An 18211-nucleotide genomic window follows, 5' to 3' on the forward strand; every position below is an offset into this window, starting at 1 on the left:
AAGTTGTAATTCCTCTTGATAATTCTAACAATAAAGACTCAATTTCCCACAAGCCCCACAGCGCGTTATTGTGTGTATGAGAGTGTGTTTTGAGATTGACAACCATGAGCCTTAGGGTTATATGCGTGTGCACAAAAGCATACCAAGCTGCCAGATACCTCACTAGATATCTGCAAGAAGCCTGAAATGTAAAGGAATGAAAAACATGTGTACATTTCATCCTGCAGGGCATGTTTCTCACCACTCATGCAATCCTGCTGAAGTTTGCTCCTCTCCGGAAACTTTCGTCTTTCTAAACGTTCCATGATTTACAATGAATATAAATGATAAAAAATATATATAATATATATATTTAATTTCATGGATTCTGGGTGACAAATATTCACATTTATGCACCAAAATATATCCATATAGATTGTTATTTTAATAGTTATTCTCCAGCTTTTTTCTTTTTGAAGCATCATCATCACTCAGTGGATTAATTCAACACAAAGACCAAGCATTTTTTTTAAATGGATATTATTAATATTTGGCTTTTCTGCAATTATGCAACTGTTTGCCATGTTGATATTTTGTTAATGGAACAGTGTCTTAACTTATATTTCCCCTTACATGTGGGGATGTGTATAATGGTCTGTAATACTACAGTACATTCTTTTTACATTTCCATACACAAATTGCAATTTCTATAGTAATAATCAGTTCGTCCAAAAACATACTACATATTTAATGTAACCTGCACCAGGAGTGGGGTTGAAACCCACGAGGACTATTGTCCATTGCATCTTAAGTCCAACGCATTAACCTCTCGGCCATCCTTGTGAGTGATAAAGAATGGAAACGTGTTTACTGACCCTGTATCGATCCATACTTTGTCTTCAAACAGAAATATGGCAACAAATGACATTTAATAGTGTGCAAACCACCACTCACTCTCATATCCAAACCTTTAGGCAGAGTAGCAAAGAAAATAAGAGTAGCTTATTGTTAATTTAATAACTTACATTTTTTTGTGTGTACTGAAGCTCATTTACACTCTTGACACCACCAAACCTTTTTCAATGGCCCTTCTGGAGAACACACACAAATGGATGCTGCATGCCCTGCCTTATTTTATAGGGAGAGGGACGTGTATACACACGCTTAAATATGGTACGGAGCTCAGTACATTTTCAGCTTGAACACTTTGGAGAGAGGCACTTTGGCGCTGGAGTAGATCAGATAAGACTCTCCGTTGGCAGTGAAGAACTCCCAGTCACTGCAGCCAATGGTCGGGAGCCAGTGGACGGGGACAAACCCTTCGTACCCTTGCCACCTTAATACGAAGACACAAGGGACTAATTAGTGGAGTGTTGCTAAAATAACAAAGAGCATTTAAAAAATATACAGGTATATTAAAAATGCTGTAATGTGCATGCCAGGCCAGTAGTTTACAATGTTACTTTGTAAATAAACATGCACACCAACTGTTTGGTGGTAAACGGCAAAAGAGTCTCAACAAACCCAGGCTTTATGCTTCAGATGCAGCTCAAGTAATTATTATGCCGCGTTATAAGGAGTACCCAAAAGATTATCACTGCCGAAAGCAACACTGTCACCGCCAATAGGGCGAGGACACACTGCTGGCAGGGTAATGCTGAGTGTGTAAATGCAAAAGTTAACACTGATTATTATACTAACTATACCATACTAGTCTTTTCATTTATGAACGCTCAACATTGCGCAACTTTGACATACTAACACGTATCTATTTAAAAAAATAAATCAATTGGAACAACACATTTTTTTCATTTTTTAAATATGTCCATATTTTACTGCTATAGAATGCTGTACCTGGTGGTGACCACTAGGTGGCACTGCTCCTCCAAGCTTTTCCTTATTGTTAGAGTAAAGAAGTGTTTTGTTGCAGTTTATTGATGCCTCAGAGTGCTTATTCCTCCAGCAAATGTTGTAATATAAGAAGACTAACGGGCTGAGAACTAACGCAAGGACTGCTGTGGCACATACATCTGTTAACATTGGCCAAATTATTAATATTTCATATTGCATTTTATTTCTGATGCTCGGCTCAAAATGTGAACAAATGTAGCACATTCTCTCGGCTGAAAATCTATATCTCTCATAGAAATCTATATCTCTTACAGGGAATTTACTCAGGAATGCTAGCGAATCAGTGTGATCTCAAAGTAGCCAGTCCCGTCGAGCAATTATTCTTGCTCCCACGTCCACCAGGGTCTCAAGAAATGGTGACACCATCTCCAAATGAGTTACACACTGAAACAGCGGCGCTTTCATAGCCGATTTTAAGCTGAAAGTCTGGGCATGACCTGGTCGGGACCAGGTTATGAGTTTAGCGTAAGTTACCGTGGTGATATAAAAAGACAGCTACTTTCGTTGAACAGGCAAGCCTGGCTTTACACTCAACACACCTCGCTAACCCACTAAACTTGCGTAGTATACCCCCTTTGTCTTTGTGTTTATCTGAAAGCTTTTTCATCTCGCTACACCCCTAATACTGTAATAACATAATAATCATATTACAGTAATACTAGCTACTGTTGTGGCCGTACTCCAGCTGAAACTCAACTCTAAACCCCCACTGTCACTTCCTGTCCACACGTCCAGAACACATTTACTGCAACACACACGATTATTTATTTATGTCGTAAATGTCTTAAATGCTTTTATTATTATATGATTGTAAAGATGACTCAAGGGGTGTTATTTATGTCCAGACGGCTCTAATAATGATAAAAGATGTATTTAGAAGGTCGTATACAGCTTTTCTATGCTCTAATTACAAAAATATTCCATATACTGTATAAAGAAGGTAACTTCACTTCTCACAATTGGGTCTGGAACCAATTAATCACGATAACTGAGGGATTACTGTAAATGTAAAAAGTGGATAACGTGCTTCTTGGAGACACACACTCATGTATATAAACAGCTCATTAGCATTAAAGCTACAGACACACAAATTGGCATGTTCCCAGTAGGGCTTACTAAAAGCACTTTCCATTCCAAGCACATTCCAACATCAAGGCTAGAATATGGTCAACACTTCCAATCTGAGGCCTATTTAAATGGTTAAAAATACCTGCATATGCGACAATTCAAAACTGTAAGAGACCCAGAAATCCCCAACATGTCGAAAATGTCTGACCTTTATTAATGGTTCTCCCTGGGAATAAATCAGCATTAAAACAGTCTGTGTGTACGTGGATTGATGATACGTTGACAAGTTAAGTGAGCAGGCAGTGAATTAGTGCACTGTGTCAGTGACGGGCTTGGTACCTATAGAGAACGCTGTTGAGAGAGTATGATTCTCCGTTGAAGGAATTAGCAACCACCAGAAAGTATTCCTCCCCGAGGCTGAAGAACTCCCAATCCACCGCGCTGGAAGCGGAACAAAGGTATGCTCGATGACGACAGAAATGCGTTGGAACACATTATTGTTACGTTTGTGCAGGCATGTGTACCTGTAGGTGACAATATCCTGGAAGCGGACAAACAGTCGCTCGTTCACGTCCAGCTCGTAGACGGTGGAGTTGATGGCGTACTCGCTGGGCCCATTACCATGAAGCCTGTGTCCATTGGCAACCACCAAGAAGACTCTTCTCCCAATCTGGAACATTTCCCAGTCGGTGGCACAAAAAGTCTAAAGCAAAAGAAAAACGCTTGTAGGCATGTATCAACAAATATGTAATTACGTGCTGACTAAATGAGATACAAATGGAGGTGTTGCGCTCAGTGAAAAGAAAAGCAGAGGCACGGTTCATCAAAGAGTATGACTCACGTTGAGGCAACTTGTAAGATAGCCATTAGCCTTCATTTCAAAACAAGTTTTCCATTACAGCAGAACCTCTAAAGCAGGGGTGTCCAAAGTGCAGCCGGCGGGCTATTTTCATTCTTTTTTGGCCTTTGGTATATTGTAAACATAAAACGAATTCATTATTAATAAGTGTACGATTAGGTATCAGCCCAAAATTTCTGGAGTTCAAACTGTCATCAAACAAGATGTCAACAGCACATTTTGAGAGACATCAGCTAAGTGAGCCTAAAGGAATAAATTGGTGGGTTTGCCAGTGATGGCAGACGAAAGTGTAATGATAACCATCCATCCAATATCTATGGTGCTTCTCCTCATTACGCGGGGGTACACTGGAGTCCCTTCCCAGTTGACTTCGGCCGAATGGCGGGGTACACCCTGGACCGGTCGCCAGCCAATCGCAGGGCACATATAGACAAACAACCATTCACATAGAACCAGAAATGACAATAACTGAATTAAATAATTATACAGTGGAACCTTGGTTAGCGTCCTCCCCTTCATTAACCACTTCCAGTAGTACCTATAAATCACCACAAGGTGACAGTATTACTCTGCAAACGCCTTCCTGGCGAGGAACTTAGCTTTGCAGTGATAAATGAATTTCCACGAAGTAGGATTCTTTATTTATATTTATATCTATTTAATATTTTTATAGTTAGAGCATAGAAAACCTGTTTTAAGACCTTCTAAATATGTTTTTTTGCATTATTAGATAATAGATATCCCTCTAGATAAGAAATAACCCTCCTATAATCACTTTTACACTTGTATTACCCGATATAGTTGACATAATTATAGAAAATAAGACATCTGAGACATAAAGACTCACAGGTGAACATTGACAGCATCCTTGGTGGCTACTGTCTCGTCAATGTAACGTTCCTGACACCTAGTGGCCATTGTAGTTGAACACTACTGCAACGGCACAGAGAACACATATGCAGTGAACATTCACACAGGAGCTGCTGTCAGCCACAACTCTGGCACTGGTACTCTCCACACTGCTAACCACGCGAACACTTAACAACTCGACGGTAGCCAGCTGATGTCACACACGTCACTTTCCAGGCCCCCGCCTCTTTAAGGCGCACACAACGTCTCAGATGTTACACTACATATAACATCTTCTAAATGCTATATATTTGTATTTTCATTCATTCAGCCATTTTTATGATTGAAAATTTATAATTTGCTTATACAGTATATGCCTGTGTTTTGACTAATAATAGCCCGTACTGCTTGCTTACAATCTTTTTACTATGCAAGTTAAGGTGTTAAAATGTTACTTTAAAACATTGCCTGTAAAGTTAATTAAGATGTGGTGATGGCGACAGAACAAAGGAACTGACTTTACATGATTTCCTATAGGGAAATTTATTTTGAAATTTGAACAACTAGGAAGTCAACCAGCGCCACAGAACTGATCATGTCCAACGCTAGAGACGCCACTGTAAGATTTTAACATTCCTAAGTCTCATACAAGTATAAAGAGAAGGGTATAATACAACTAAACTAAAGTAAAATCACTCACCCTTTGTCACCTGGTGGGCTTTTGTAGATATATCTTGACCTATTATGTGTATGTCCGTCAACACGACTTTTATTTGACTTCTGTGGCATATTTTTCCAAGAAAATGTAGTTTAAGCTCCAAAATTGACCACTTTTTAGGGCATTTAATTCAGAGATTCAACACTTGTGTAAGGAAAAAATAGGTCTCTGTGGGTTTTGGAAAAAAATTCAATAAATCCAATCAGCGACATAAGTGTTAATTCACTTGAATAGAAAGATAAGAACTCAAACAGCTTCAACAACAGACATGAACGTGAAATAAGTGTCACGAGTGTGTGTTGACGCGTTTTGGGTGAGTTCAGGTGATTAATGAACCCGCCCGGGGGCTTTTGCGGTGATCCTCACATCCAGCTGTGGAATTCCCCTAAATCATCAGCATCTCCTCATTGGACCATCAATGTGTCAACACACATTCATCTCAAGTGCGGTTACAGCCCAATATGTAACACTCGCTATCAGCTACATGTCAGCACTCTATTTTTGGCAGCAAGGACACACCTGTTCCTTTCCCTCGCCCTCTGTCATTACCTTTTCATCTCGCCATGTTTGTGTGTTTTGTGACTGCAATGACAGGATTGTTTTGTGATTTCATGCTGCAATCACATAAATCTCATCAGAGGAAATTAGAGTCTGGCTGGAGAGTAGATGAGGGTTTAAGAGCTCATGCATGATCTCATCAAACGCTCCTGAAGTCGTACAATGCAGGATTTGACAAGGCATTCTGGAGAAACACGCCTCTAAAGTCATGTAGAGGTCAACTGTCGGAGACAAAAAAAACACAACAGATGACGCCTTAGCGCATCATCAAAGCTACGCATGAGGACACATTTTTTTGTTTTTGATTTTTACTGTACAGTGATTAAGTTTTTTTTACACCTGCACAACTGTTTAGAATGTTAAAATGGCAATAAAGTAGTTATGATGGGGGCAGCTTGACCCTAAAAGAGAAATTCAATATGTATTATTTGCTATAGAAAAAACTGATATGAAAAACAAACGAACGATTGTGTTCCACCTCTGAGGTTCTCACATTTTCATCCAATGCTACTTGCTGGTCTCACAATTTTTTTGGACACTTTCAAGGAACTTTTGAGAAATATTTTTCCAAAAATTGTCACAAAAAGGAAAACAGTCACACAGTAGTGATGGTAAACTTGATTCCTTTTACTGACTCAAGTTTTTATGAGTTACTCGAGTCGGGTCTCACAGTACGCATGCGATACGTTTGGATGTGGCAAATTTGCCCCTTAAACAAATGCAAGAAAATGCAATAAACTTAATAAACGTCTATGCCACCCGAGAACCCACACATGCTCAACAAGACCGCCTTCCCGACTCACTGAAGCCCTGAGCCCATGTCAGGTTCACAATTTGCTTGTCGGCGCCCTCGTGTTGGTAACGGCAAATGAGTCTACGTTCGCGAGTGCCAGAGTTCTTCAAGTGCTCGGCTCGGTGTTGGCTAGCGCGCAGCTCAAACAGGAATAGTGGAAGTGGAAGGAGAGCTGATTTGAGGCAAGGAGCAGATCTGTTGCTTTTTCCACGGGGTTAACACATTTATACAAATGCAATTAGAGTAACAGTTGCACAATTGATGCCATGTTACCTGTTTTCCTTTTTAATTCAACTAGCGGCAGCAGGGTAAGTGAACAAGTTAACAAAGACAAATACCCGCGAGTCCCGGTAAAAAATTTGCATGTTTTGCACAACTTGGTCAGTACTCGACCATCTGTATCGCAGTCTGAGCGCTCATGAGGCACGTTCACGTCATGCATGACAGCGTAACCTCTGACTTTGGAATTGTTTTTTCTCCCAAAAAATGTGTCACCAAAAAAGCAACAAAAATTGAAAAAGCAAGACAGTCGCAACGTTAATGCGCAAATGCTCGCTTAACTGAAGTGTCATGAATGTTGACATCTCATAGGACGACATGCATGATGCCAATTTTAGATCAAAAATTTTGCCTGTAAACGCTCACTGAACTGAAATCTCATGAGGCACGTTGACATCTCGTGTGATGTCATGCATGATGGTGACATTATACATTTTTGCCCAACTTCAGAGGCATATTTTTTTACCAGAACAAATAAAAATCAGCAAAGAGTCAAAGAGAAAGCAAAACAATCAAAGCGTTAATGTGTAAAAACTCGTTGAACTGAAGTCTCATAAGGCAAGTTGACATCTCACAGGGTGTCAGGCAAAATGGTGATTCTAAATCTACAGTTTTGCCTGACTTTAGAACTACATTTTGTATCAGAACAAAAAAAAACAAAAAGTAAAAAAAACAAAAAAACATAACAATCGCAGAGTTAACGTGTGAATGCTCGCTTGAACTGAAGCATCGTGTGGCACGTTGACATTGCCTTGTGACGTCATGCATGATGGCGATTCTAAAAGTTTTGTTCGATTCTTGAGGCACCAAAAAAATCTGTAAAAAGTCAAAGAAGAAGCAAAACGATTGCAGACAATCCTTCGATGCTCATTGAAGTCAGCTCTCATGATGCACGCTGACACCTCACGGGACATCATGTGTGACAGCGAATCTAAATGTAATGTTTTGTCCGACTTTAGAGGCATATTCTTACAGAAACTTTGGATGAAGTATCATAGAAAAGTGTCACGAAAAAGCAAAATGATGGCATACCAGCTGAACTGAGCTGTCAGAAATCACTTTGATGTCACGCATGACGACAATTCTACCGAAATTCTAAATTCCAATACAAATGAGGTTCCACTGGGTACCTTAATGGTCTGGAAGACCTGAAAGTTTCCGTCGACCCAAACGTAGATGACAGAGTCTACCGATGTGGTCACCCCATCAAAAGCGTTTGCCACCACCAGGAAATGGTACGGTCCAACTTTGAAGAACTCCCAGTCGTAGGCCCCCGACGTCCTCAGCTTTTGGTGAACTTCGAAGGACTTAGTTGGCCTGTTCCACTTGTACACCACGCTGTCTATGGTGTGGTTCTTTTCACCTACAGAAGACATTGTTACATACCTTAGGATAAGCTCACATTTGAAGACTGCTTATGTTGTTTTTGTTGTACCAATTCTGTGATTGGCCACTGCAAGGTAGGTTTGTCGATGGATTTTAAAGGCCTCCCAGTCCCGTGCGCAGTGGGTCTGCAGGGTCTGGAACTGCACAAATAGTTTTTTTCTTTTGTTCCACTTGTAAATGACAGACACGTCCGCCCTGTTTGATTCCCTGCTGATGTCGCTGCCTGCTCCGGAGTTGGACACCACCAGAAAGAGCTAGAACAAAATAAGACATCTTCTTCACAAAGCATGTTTTCGTAGAAATTTAGTAGGATATTTTGCAAAATGGCACTGGAATTAGTAGGAAGGTTGCATTTTCTTTTTTATTTACAGAAAGGACAGACACTTCACAACCTTGACCAATAAAGCCTTTTTGTGACAAAATATAGAGCCGTTCCATTCCATTTTCTTCTACTTGTCCGGGTTTGAGTAGGGAAGCCCAGACTTTCCAGTCGCCAGCCACCTCCTCCAGTTCCACCTCCAGTCCCACACCAGCTGTGAGACATAATCCCTCCAGCATACCCTAGGTCGGCCCCGGGGCCTCCTCCCAGCTAGGCATGCCCAGAGCACCTCACCAGGGAGGCATCCAGGAGGCATCAGGACCAGATGACCGAGCCACCTCAACTGGCTCCTCTCGATGCGAAGGAACAGCGGCTCTACTCTGAGGCCCTCCCGGATGGCTGAGCTCCTTACCCTATCACTTAGGGTGAGTCCAGCCATCCTACGGAGGAAACTTCATCCCTACTTTGAGTCTTTGCATCCACCTTTAAATTGGACAGATTTTGTTAAGCTTATATTCATCTAAAATGTAGTATGACTTAAAAAAAAATGCAGAAACGTGCTCACTATAAATGCAAATGTGTGCCTTGATATCGGACCGCTTTTGTTTTTTGTTTTAGTTTTGCCTCGGTTCGCCCTGCTCCATTCACAGTGATGACAGCGGACATGCTGTCACCCTGTCTTTGTTTTATTTGCTACGCCACTGCTGTGGCTTCCAAATATGACACTTATTCCCAGTATTTCCACCTCCATTCCCCCGAAAGTCCGCTTCTTCATCCTCGTCTCCCCACCAGCTGTGATTACAATGTAATCAAGGCTCGTTAAATATGAACTCCACATTCATGAGTCACTTTGCACTGACCTTCTATGGTGAAGTGGAGGCGTGGAAAGGGCGTAACTTGAGGTGGAGTTGCGTACGCACACTTCTCCTCAAGGTGGAATCTATAAACCACAAATTGCGTGAATGTGTGCCTACTCCACCTTTTAAAAGGTCTGAATATTTTTGTCCATACGCACATTTTGGGTTTCTGGTGCACGCAGACTTTTAGTCAGATTTCCACGCACATTTTTATAGATGAGGCCCCAGATTCCACCCAGAGGCTAATTTCCATCCGTAGTCCCAAACAACATTAAAACACAGCAATACATAATAATACATAACAAAGCTTACAGTAAACGCACATGTGCAGCACATGTGCAATCTCTTCCATATAACCATCAAATTCAGTTACACCTATGTATACATTCATACCTCCCCCCCTCCCAGTATCACACACTACCTTTTACCTCATTAAAAAGTTACAGGTGGACACATGTCTGGTTTGTCCATAACTGACTAACAAAGACACTCGCATCTTCTTCCGCTGTGGAACACAGACGTAAACAAGATGGCCTCGGCGCTCCGTCGCGGAAGTAAATGTGAGTGTCTTCGAGAATGCACAGGCGGCAGTGCGCAGGAATACGGCGGGAGACCAATATAACGTTTTGTGAGGTCTGATTTTTTTGAGGAGGCACTTTTGTGATGCAAATGTATTCATCTTATGAACGCATATTGTTTTGAGAAGCCATACTCTTTACTTAATTGTCCCTAGCAACTAAGCGGAACTACGTTCTTCATCACAGAAATCTGACCAGAACTGGACTTAGGAGACCAAGTGGGGGGGTCAGTCGCTGTTAAAGCATTGTAGTGGTCCAACATTTATATAAATATAAAGTATACAAGTACAAATCCAGTATAAAGCCTGGCGATGACATCACAGGCAGACTGAATCGAGTGTAGGGCATCTAGAGTCACTCTTTACTGGACAAAAACTCACCAACTTGTGCTCTTTGGAGAGGATGAGTCGGCTAGTGATGTGATGGTCGCGAATGAATCGGCTCTAAGAGCCGGCTCTCTGAAATGAACGACAGGAGCCGGTTCGCGTCGTTGGGAGCCAATTGGGAGCCGATTCGTTTTTTCCTCGTCTTTTTTTCTGATGAAAGGTGAATGTCATTGGTCACGATGTGTGGCGGCGTCGCTGTGTCCACACTGAGCAGGGGGAGGGGCTTTGGGTTAAATCTGCTGTGGCGCTCTTAAAGCCGATTAGTTGGTTACAAATTTGTATGAAGAGATTTGACCAATTGTCACCTAATTTGTCTATTGAGATGGGATGTTTTTATAATATAACATATTTTTGAATCTGTTCATTGAGGTTTACATAAATCCATTAAAATAAGAAACATTTGATATCATGTATTTTTTACATTGGTAATTAATTTTACACAATAAACATAATTTGGTAATAAATTAATTTAAGACAAGAAAAAAAATCTCAGGAGACACTTGGGAGCCAAAAGAGCCGGCTCTTTTTAGTGAGCCAAGCCAAAAGAGCCAGCTCTTTAAAAAGAGCAAAAATTTCCATCACCAGTGGGGCTCCATTTATTCAATGTTCCTGTCACTATGCGATATGTATCTGGAACGCATTCGGTGCCACGCATGCGCATGGACTACATCACATTTACGACAGTTCTTCTGCAACGTCACGTTTTTTAAATGTATGAACATAAATGATCAATAATCATACTTCATATATGTAATATATTGGGAGGTTATTTTATAAGTGGCTCTTGTTAAAATACTTTGTGAGCATGCGGATGTTTCTATCGTCTTGTGACATCCACAAAGACTGAGCTACGTAAAAACTTACGCAATGCACGTGGCGCAGACGTAAATGTCATATCCGGTTATGGCATACATAAATAAATAGAATAAAACACATAAAATGCAGTGATATTTCAATGTAAACGACCATAAGCAGAGTGCAATGATGAATTAAGCTAGAGGATTCAGCCCGAGTTTTTTTTCCTAAACAGAGAAATACCGCCCATCCAAACATATCTTCGGAGCAAATGCTTTTGTGTGTATTTTTTCAGTGGTGAAAACAATGTAAAATAATTTATAGACCAAAGAAAAGAGGGCTTATAAACTGTCCACTTGCACTATGGATATGATGGAAGAAACAAATTTTCTATTTATTGCTTGCTGCTGTAAATCGACGGCGTAGATTACACATGCCTAACATGTGACTGCCGAAAAATACGCTGACCGGCTGTAGACGCGTCCTGCACATGTGTAGAACCCAGTTGAACCGATTGCGTTCCGGGTACATATTGCGTGATGACAGTGCCAACCACACTTAACCCTCGGTAACCACAACAGTTGCCTTTACATGACGTCATCTGTGCGCCCCACTATACAGGCATGAATAATCAACTTACGCCAAATCAAACTGGCACACGAGTTTGAAAGTGCTAAAAAACACACATTCATTAAAGCCTGCCGTGCTTAAATCCAGTGCTTTATTTCAGAGTATCGATTCATTACCCTTTAAACAATGTCATAGATCGGTGTACTTGGGCCATAGGAATATAAATCGATGCGTCGATGTATTGATGAATCGTTACACCCCTAGTTCGTTGTCATGTAAGTGCAAAAGAAGTTAAGCAATAAGGGGCTTAAGTCAACCGGACAATCTTGAGCATTCTGAGGTAGTATCAGAGCCCTAACCGAGGCGTGATGACATCCAGGTTCTGTGTAAAAGGCACATGAGAATAAATTCCCTGTCTTCCGCCACTGCATTGTCGTACTGTACCTTCTTGCCCATGTGGAAATGTCTCCATGCCAACGCTCCATGGGTGCTGATATTCTGGTACAGCTGGAAACCTTTCTGTTGCGTCCACTGGTACACGGCAGAACCAGAGGCTGTGGAGCGGTGAGCCATAGCAGCCATCAGACCTACGCCTGGTACCTGGAACACCTGAGTTTGAGTGGTGAAAAAGGCTTTTAAATGTTGCAGGACGCATTTGATTGTAGCTATCTTTTGGACTAAAAAGGGGTTTACCTCTATGTCGTGTGTCTCTGAGCTGGTGGTGATAACCTGGTGTTCCATAACATAGTCCAGTCGTTTGGGAGCTGTGCAAACGGAGGGGTTTACTGGTAATTTCAGCTGAGACATTCTCAGTAGGTTGATGACGTCTCACCCTCAAGCACGGTGATCCAGGAGGTACCATCGCAAAGGTAGAGGCCTTTCCTGAGCGGACTGAACCACATTTGGCCTTGAAGGAGCTCAGAGCAAGGACTCCGTAAGCCCACAGACACCCTCTCCTCGGTTTCTTGGGGTTCACAGATATTTAAGAGACACAAACTTGCATGAGCATCGTACTATAAATGATGCATGGACTGTACCATCGGGAACAAGGTGACCATCAGCCTCCGTCCGAGCGGCGGGTACATCTGACAGCAGCAGCCCCGGCACCAATAGAGGTGCTAGTTGGGGATGGGAAGATGGGCATATCTGATGGGTGACATCCAATCCGGGAACCAAAACCAGCTGTCGCAACAGACCCTGTACAAACATCCAAGTCATGCTTTTGCAAGCTGAAATGAACTGAATTGTACCGCTTCGGTGGCAACGTGTGTAAGCAGCATTAAGACTTACTGAAAACAAGCCTTTCCATCTGCCTCGACTGCCAAGGTAGAGTTTGGATCCGTGGAAGTGAAGGTCTGAGGGGAAGGGCCTGGAGGGAAGGCTGCTTGTCAGGAAATACAAAATTTTCTTTAAGAGTTATTGTAGAAGTCAAGGGCAAAACTAGGACGACAGTCAAATGAGTCTGAAACTGGTGGAGTTTTGCATTAATATATCTTTGGCTTTTCTCACCTCTGCATACATCTGTTAGATACTCATTGGAGAATTACTGATAAACTCAAACAATAAATATTGTTAGAAACTACCTGTACTGACCCAACCACAGTTTTAAACCTCAAAGGTCGCCGTAGGCTAGTTAGCGGCTAACGAACTAGCGGCACAATTTTGGAGAGCAAATACACACTCTGACGCGCGTTTCAAACAATAAACAAGCGATATACTGTAATTGATTCAAACGAGTCCGATAACGAGAGACTGTACATACTGTCCAATAGAGGAGCTAGTGGAACAGCTACGTAACGACACACCAGCTAAAAGTCCGAAGTGCATTCTGGGACTTGTAGTATGAGAGGTACGTGCATCATATGGATATTATTAGGCCGGTTAAGACATTAAAAAGTACAACATAAGTGGGTTACAAATAGAAAACAACAATAATGTGTAGAATAATTATTATTGTTATATCCAGTAGTATTTTAAGGGGTGCAAGATTAAATTTAGGGGTGTTTGAGCACCCATGCACAAGCCAGAGGGAGTTTCCACTTTGAGCCATCTATCAAATAATGTCAGACCACTGTGATGATATGGCTGTAGGGTGTGAGCATATTTAAGCAGGGCTGATGTATTGTGCTGAATGATGTAGTATCCCCAGAGGGTGCATGCATTCATGGAAACGAAACAAGAAGGTGGAACCAAAAAAAAGGGACAAAAAAAAGCCTACATTTCCCATGGCGAGCTGCAGTCCACTGTGAGCCTGACGTGTCCACCGCCAACGGACACAACCAGAGTGTGCCACCGGTTGTCAGTTAAGCGGGTGCCCCGGAACACGGACTGCTGTATGACCCCTCGTTGACCTTTAAAAAGCAGGTGAAGTCGGCTCCTGGAGAGCCTCAGTCCCAGAATGAGATGCCGATGTTCTGCTCTGGTGACGTCCACCTCTGTATTCTTACGCAAAATGGTCCCCTTTCTGCTTTTGTCCCCTTCAGATCCTCGCTCTGCCCTTTTTGGCTCCATCAAGGAAAAGATGTATTCGCTTTTCTGGAAGGCGAATGGGGGGAAAAAACATCCATTGTAACATTCTTAGCATGCATCCAAGTGTAAAAATATTAAGTTGCAAACACAAGGTCTATACTCAATGTCAAAAGATGAAGACTCCACTTATTTCTCATAACTTCCTGTTCTTGATAAAGAGGAAAAAAGTTGCAAAAAGCCAAAGAAAAAGCAAAATACACATTTCCATCCTATGATACTTGCTTAAACGTAGGTCTCACCGTTTTGTTTTTTGACGTCATGCGAGATCAACTTTACAGGCATACATTTACCAAAACTGTCACAAAAAAAGCAGCAGAAAGTCAAATAAAAAGCAAAACAAAGTCATACCTCGCTTAGCTCTCATGAGGCACGTCAACAGCGATTCTAACTTTCGACTTGAGATTTTTTTTCTACCAAAAAGAAAAGAAAAAGCAAAACAATCGCTTTTTTTTTTTTACGGAAAATTTGGATCAAGCGTCAAGACAAAGTCAAAGAAAAAGCAAAGCGACTGCAGTCAATCCTTTGATGCTCACTGAACTGAGCTCTGATGTAATGCATGACAGCAATTCTAAATCTAAAGTTCCGTCTGACTTTGGAAGCACATTTTTTTACTGAAAATTTGGATCAAGTATCACAAAAATATCCGCATAAAGTCAAAGAAAAGCAAAACAATCCCAGAGCTCTGATGTCATGCATGACAGCAATTCTCCATCAAAAGTTTTGCCCGACTATAAAGAAATACTTTTCATGAAAAGTTTGATAGAATTCCGAACTTCCGCTGTACTGGCATGGCATCCGGGGATTGCTGGGATGTCCAGTATTCTCCACCAGGAATTAAATGCTTTCAGAGGACTAAACAGTTGTTTGTTGCTGCTCACCTCATGTGCGAAGCGAGCGACTTTTAGCGTCACAACGATGGAGAACTCTTTGGGGAAAAGGTCGCAGTTGAGCAACAGCTGAGAGGAAGGCTGAGGCCTGGAAATATGTACGCCCTTCACCCCTCCGGAGGGTCTCACGTGCACCCCTGGCATGAGTCTGGAGGTGTCCTTCCCAAGGACAAGAGACAGGAGGTCCAGAGAAGCCACAACTGGAGGTCATTGACATGTAAAGAGGTCGGTGATAGTGCAGTAAAAGACTCCACAGAACATTCTGAGTCCTACTATACCAGGGGTGTCAAACTCGTGCCATGGAGGGCCGATACACAGCAGGTTTTCTTTCCAGTCAGTCAGTAAAGCAGGTGATTTTAATGATCAACACCTTCAGTTTGAGGGAAGGAGCTCATCAATTAAATCACCTGCTGAAGAAACTGGCTGGAGAGAAAACCCTGCAGTGTCTCGGCCCTCCAGGGCACGAGTTTGACACGTGTCCTATACGGTTCCTATGTTTGAAAACTGCTTTCAAATACTTGAATTTTTTTTTTGTTTTATAACAAAAACCTTTCTGACAAAGTAGTCTTTTTAAATGTATTATTTTTCCCACCCATTTGCTTATTATGTGTTCTAAACTAGTTAACACATGTATACAGTAAAACCAAAGCAGTAATATTATTATTATTAGTAGTACCGTATATGTGTTTTTTCCATTGAAATATTAGGGAATATCTGAAAAAAAATTCAATTTTTTTACACTTATATATTTTTAATACAGGTTATTTTATTTGTATTTTTTTTCTTTTATTGTTGAAAAAACAAATATTTGGAAATAATTCTAAATATTAAAAAGTGGATTTTATTTTATCTTAGTATATTTTATAGAATCATAGAATATTGTTTTTTTTAAATAATTGTCTTTTATTTTCTATATTATATTGCTTTTGTTAAAATGACAGTATAATAATATCTTTCAAAATATAACTTTTTAAATTTAAAAAAAGAAATTTGAACAAATGTGTATTTTAGACACTCATTAAAGTATGGAAATTCTAAATTTGACTCCTCCGCAAAGAATATTTCACCTTAACTTCATAATCATTACTTTTCCGTCAATTGACTTAATAACCAAAAGTGCATAAATTGCACAACCCTGAGTATAAAAGTAATCAATTTTCTGTTAAACGATTGTCCCTTTGCTGATACAAAACAGAAAAAAAGTTGCCAGCATAATAAATCATCTCTTTAAATGTGGTGATGTAAAATAATAATTTTTTAGCATGTACATACAGTATGTGAATTAAAAAAAAACTCTATACTGACTATTAAGGTGGTTTTATAGAGACACGATTCTGTACAATAAAAGTGGGTGTTACTGGGCGCTGCCTTTGCTTTGAGGGCATGAAAGCTCCTGGAGTGGGAACTCCTGCTATTAACCAATAAATAATGTCGTAGCATGCATGCAGGAATTCCTGGTGTGTGAGGAATAGCCCTGGGTGGCGGTGGGGCTACAGGAGGGGTGCTTATTACTGTCATTATGAACGTAGCAAATGGACATAATATCATAATAACACATCATAACACACACGTTTCCTGCTCCTTATTCAGTGTCTGAACTTGTTTTTGCGATCAAAAATAAAACAAAGGTACAATTGGCATCCCGAGCTGGCAAGTCATCATGCTATGCACTGCGCCGCCAGCAGATGCGTACGCTATCCAGAGGAATTTTGGCTGGAGGGGCTTCCTTGAATTTAGATGGAACCATAAAATAGCCGCCACTGGATAATCATTAACGGGGCATCACATGACTGTAGCTGCTAGAGCAGTGAAATGACAAAAAGGTGGGGGTACCTGGACATCGCGCCCTCAGGTCAGAGGTCATGTGGGTGACCCTGAGACTTAAAAGAATCAGCTGCAGGAATATCAGCGATGACATCACCGCAAGGTTCAGTAGCTACTCGCTGCAAAAGTCTCCATATCAAAGTGTTTCCATATGGGATGATCCCTTGGAGAGAAATTCCTCGGCAAACAGATCACAGAAAACATCTTCACATCATCTCCCAAAAATTTAAAATGAAAAAAAAAAGAAGAAAAAATCCAGTGGGGGAAATAACAACCCAAGAATGTTCCAGATGATGTGTGCCTATACTGCATGTCTTAGAGAGTGAAGAGAGTGGTGCACCTGCAGAGCTCTTTTTAAAGGCTCCCACCATGCAAATGAGCCTGTCACTCATCCTCCTGCTTGCACCGCCCCCTCCAACACATACACATACACACGCACACACACACGCACACCTGCAACAGGCGGAGAGTAGCTCTGCGCAAACGGCAAAGCAAATAAATGTCTGCTTTTTACTAAAATGATAAACATATTGCTAAATCAGCCGTGCCCAAACCTCTTCCACGTAGGGCCGCACACTGAAACTATTTGATATACACTTTGATATTTTAATTTTTAGTAGGGATGAGCGAGTATACCACTATCTGTATCTTTTCACCCATCTTACTTAACTGTATGCGCACCTGTACTTGGAGTGGGGCACAAAGCGGAAATGGGCGTGGTTTAACCGGAAATGGGCAATCCACCCTTTTCCGACTGAGAACCATGGCCTCGGATTTGGAGGTGCTGAGTCTCATCCCAGAAGCTTCACACTCAGATGCAAACCGTCCCAGTAAACGCTGCAGGTCACAGCCCGATGAGGCCATCAGGACCACATCGTCTGCAAATAGCAGAGATGAGATCCTAGTGCCCCCGAACTGGACTCCCTCGACACCTTGGCTGCGCCTAGAAATTCTGTCCATGAAAATTATGAACAGAAACGGTGACAAAGGGCAGCCTTGGCGGAGGCCAACGTTCACCGGAAACAGGCTTGACTTACTACTGGCAATGCGAACCAGGCTCCTGCTC

At 41.4% G+C, this 18211-nt stretch overlaps 1 protein-coding gene across 2 annotated transcripts; it reads right to left on the reverse strand.

Moving 5' to 3' along the window:
• Positions 1-460: 460 nt before the first annotated feature.
• On the reverse strand, positions 461-17585 carry LOC129192295 (thrombospondin-type laminin G domain and EAR repeat-containing protein-like). 2 transcript variants are annotated; one of them, XM_054796174.1, is made up of 13 exons: positions 17155-17585; positions 15313-15521; positions 14124-14440; positions 13196-13274; positions 12943-13102; positions 12738-12869; positions 12599-12669; positions 12350-12514; positions 8450-8654; positions 8145-8377; positions 3483-3661; positions 3298-3399; positions 461-1315 (listed from the first exon to the last, which is right to left on the reverse strand). In XM_054796174.1, exons 1-13 carry the CDS (start codon positions 17237-17239, stop codon positions 1162-1164), a joined length of 2091 nt encoding a protein of 696 aa, XP_054652149.1. In that variant the 5' UTR covers positions 17240-17585; the 3' UTR covers positions 461-1161. The 2 variants fall into 2 exon arrangements, with proteins under 2 accessions (XP_054652149.1, XP_054652148.1); XM_054796173.1 differs by having other exon boundaries at positions 13196-13286.
• Positions 17586-18211: the final 626 nt, after the last annotated feature.

This window comes from Dunckerocampus dactyliophorus, chromosome 13, assembly GCF_027744805.1.
Source record: "Dunckerocampus dactyliophorus isolate RoL2022-P2 chromosome 13, RoL_Ddac_1.1, whole genome shotgun sequence".
Taxonomy (NCBI): Eukaryota; Metazoa; Chordata; class Actinopteri; order Syngnathiformes; family Syngnathidae; genus Dunckerocampus; species Dunckerocampus dactyliophorus.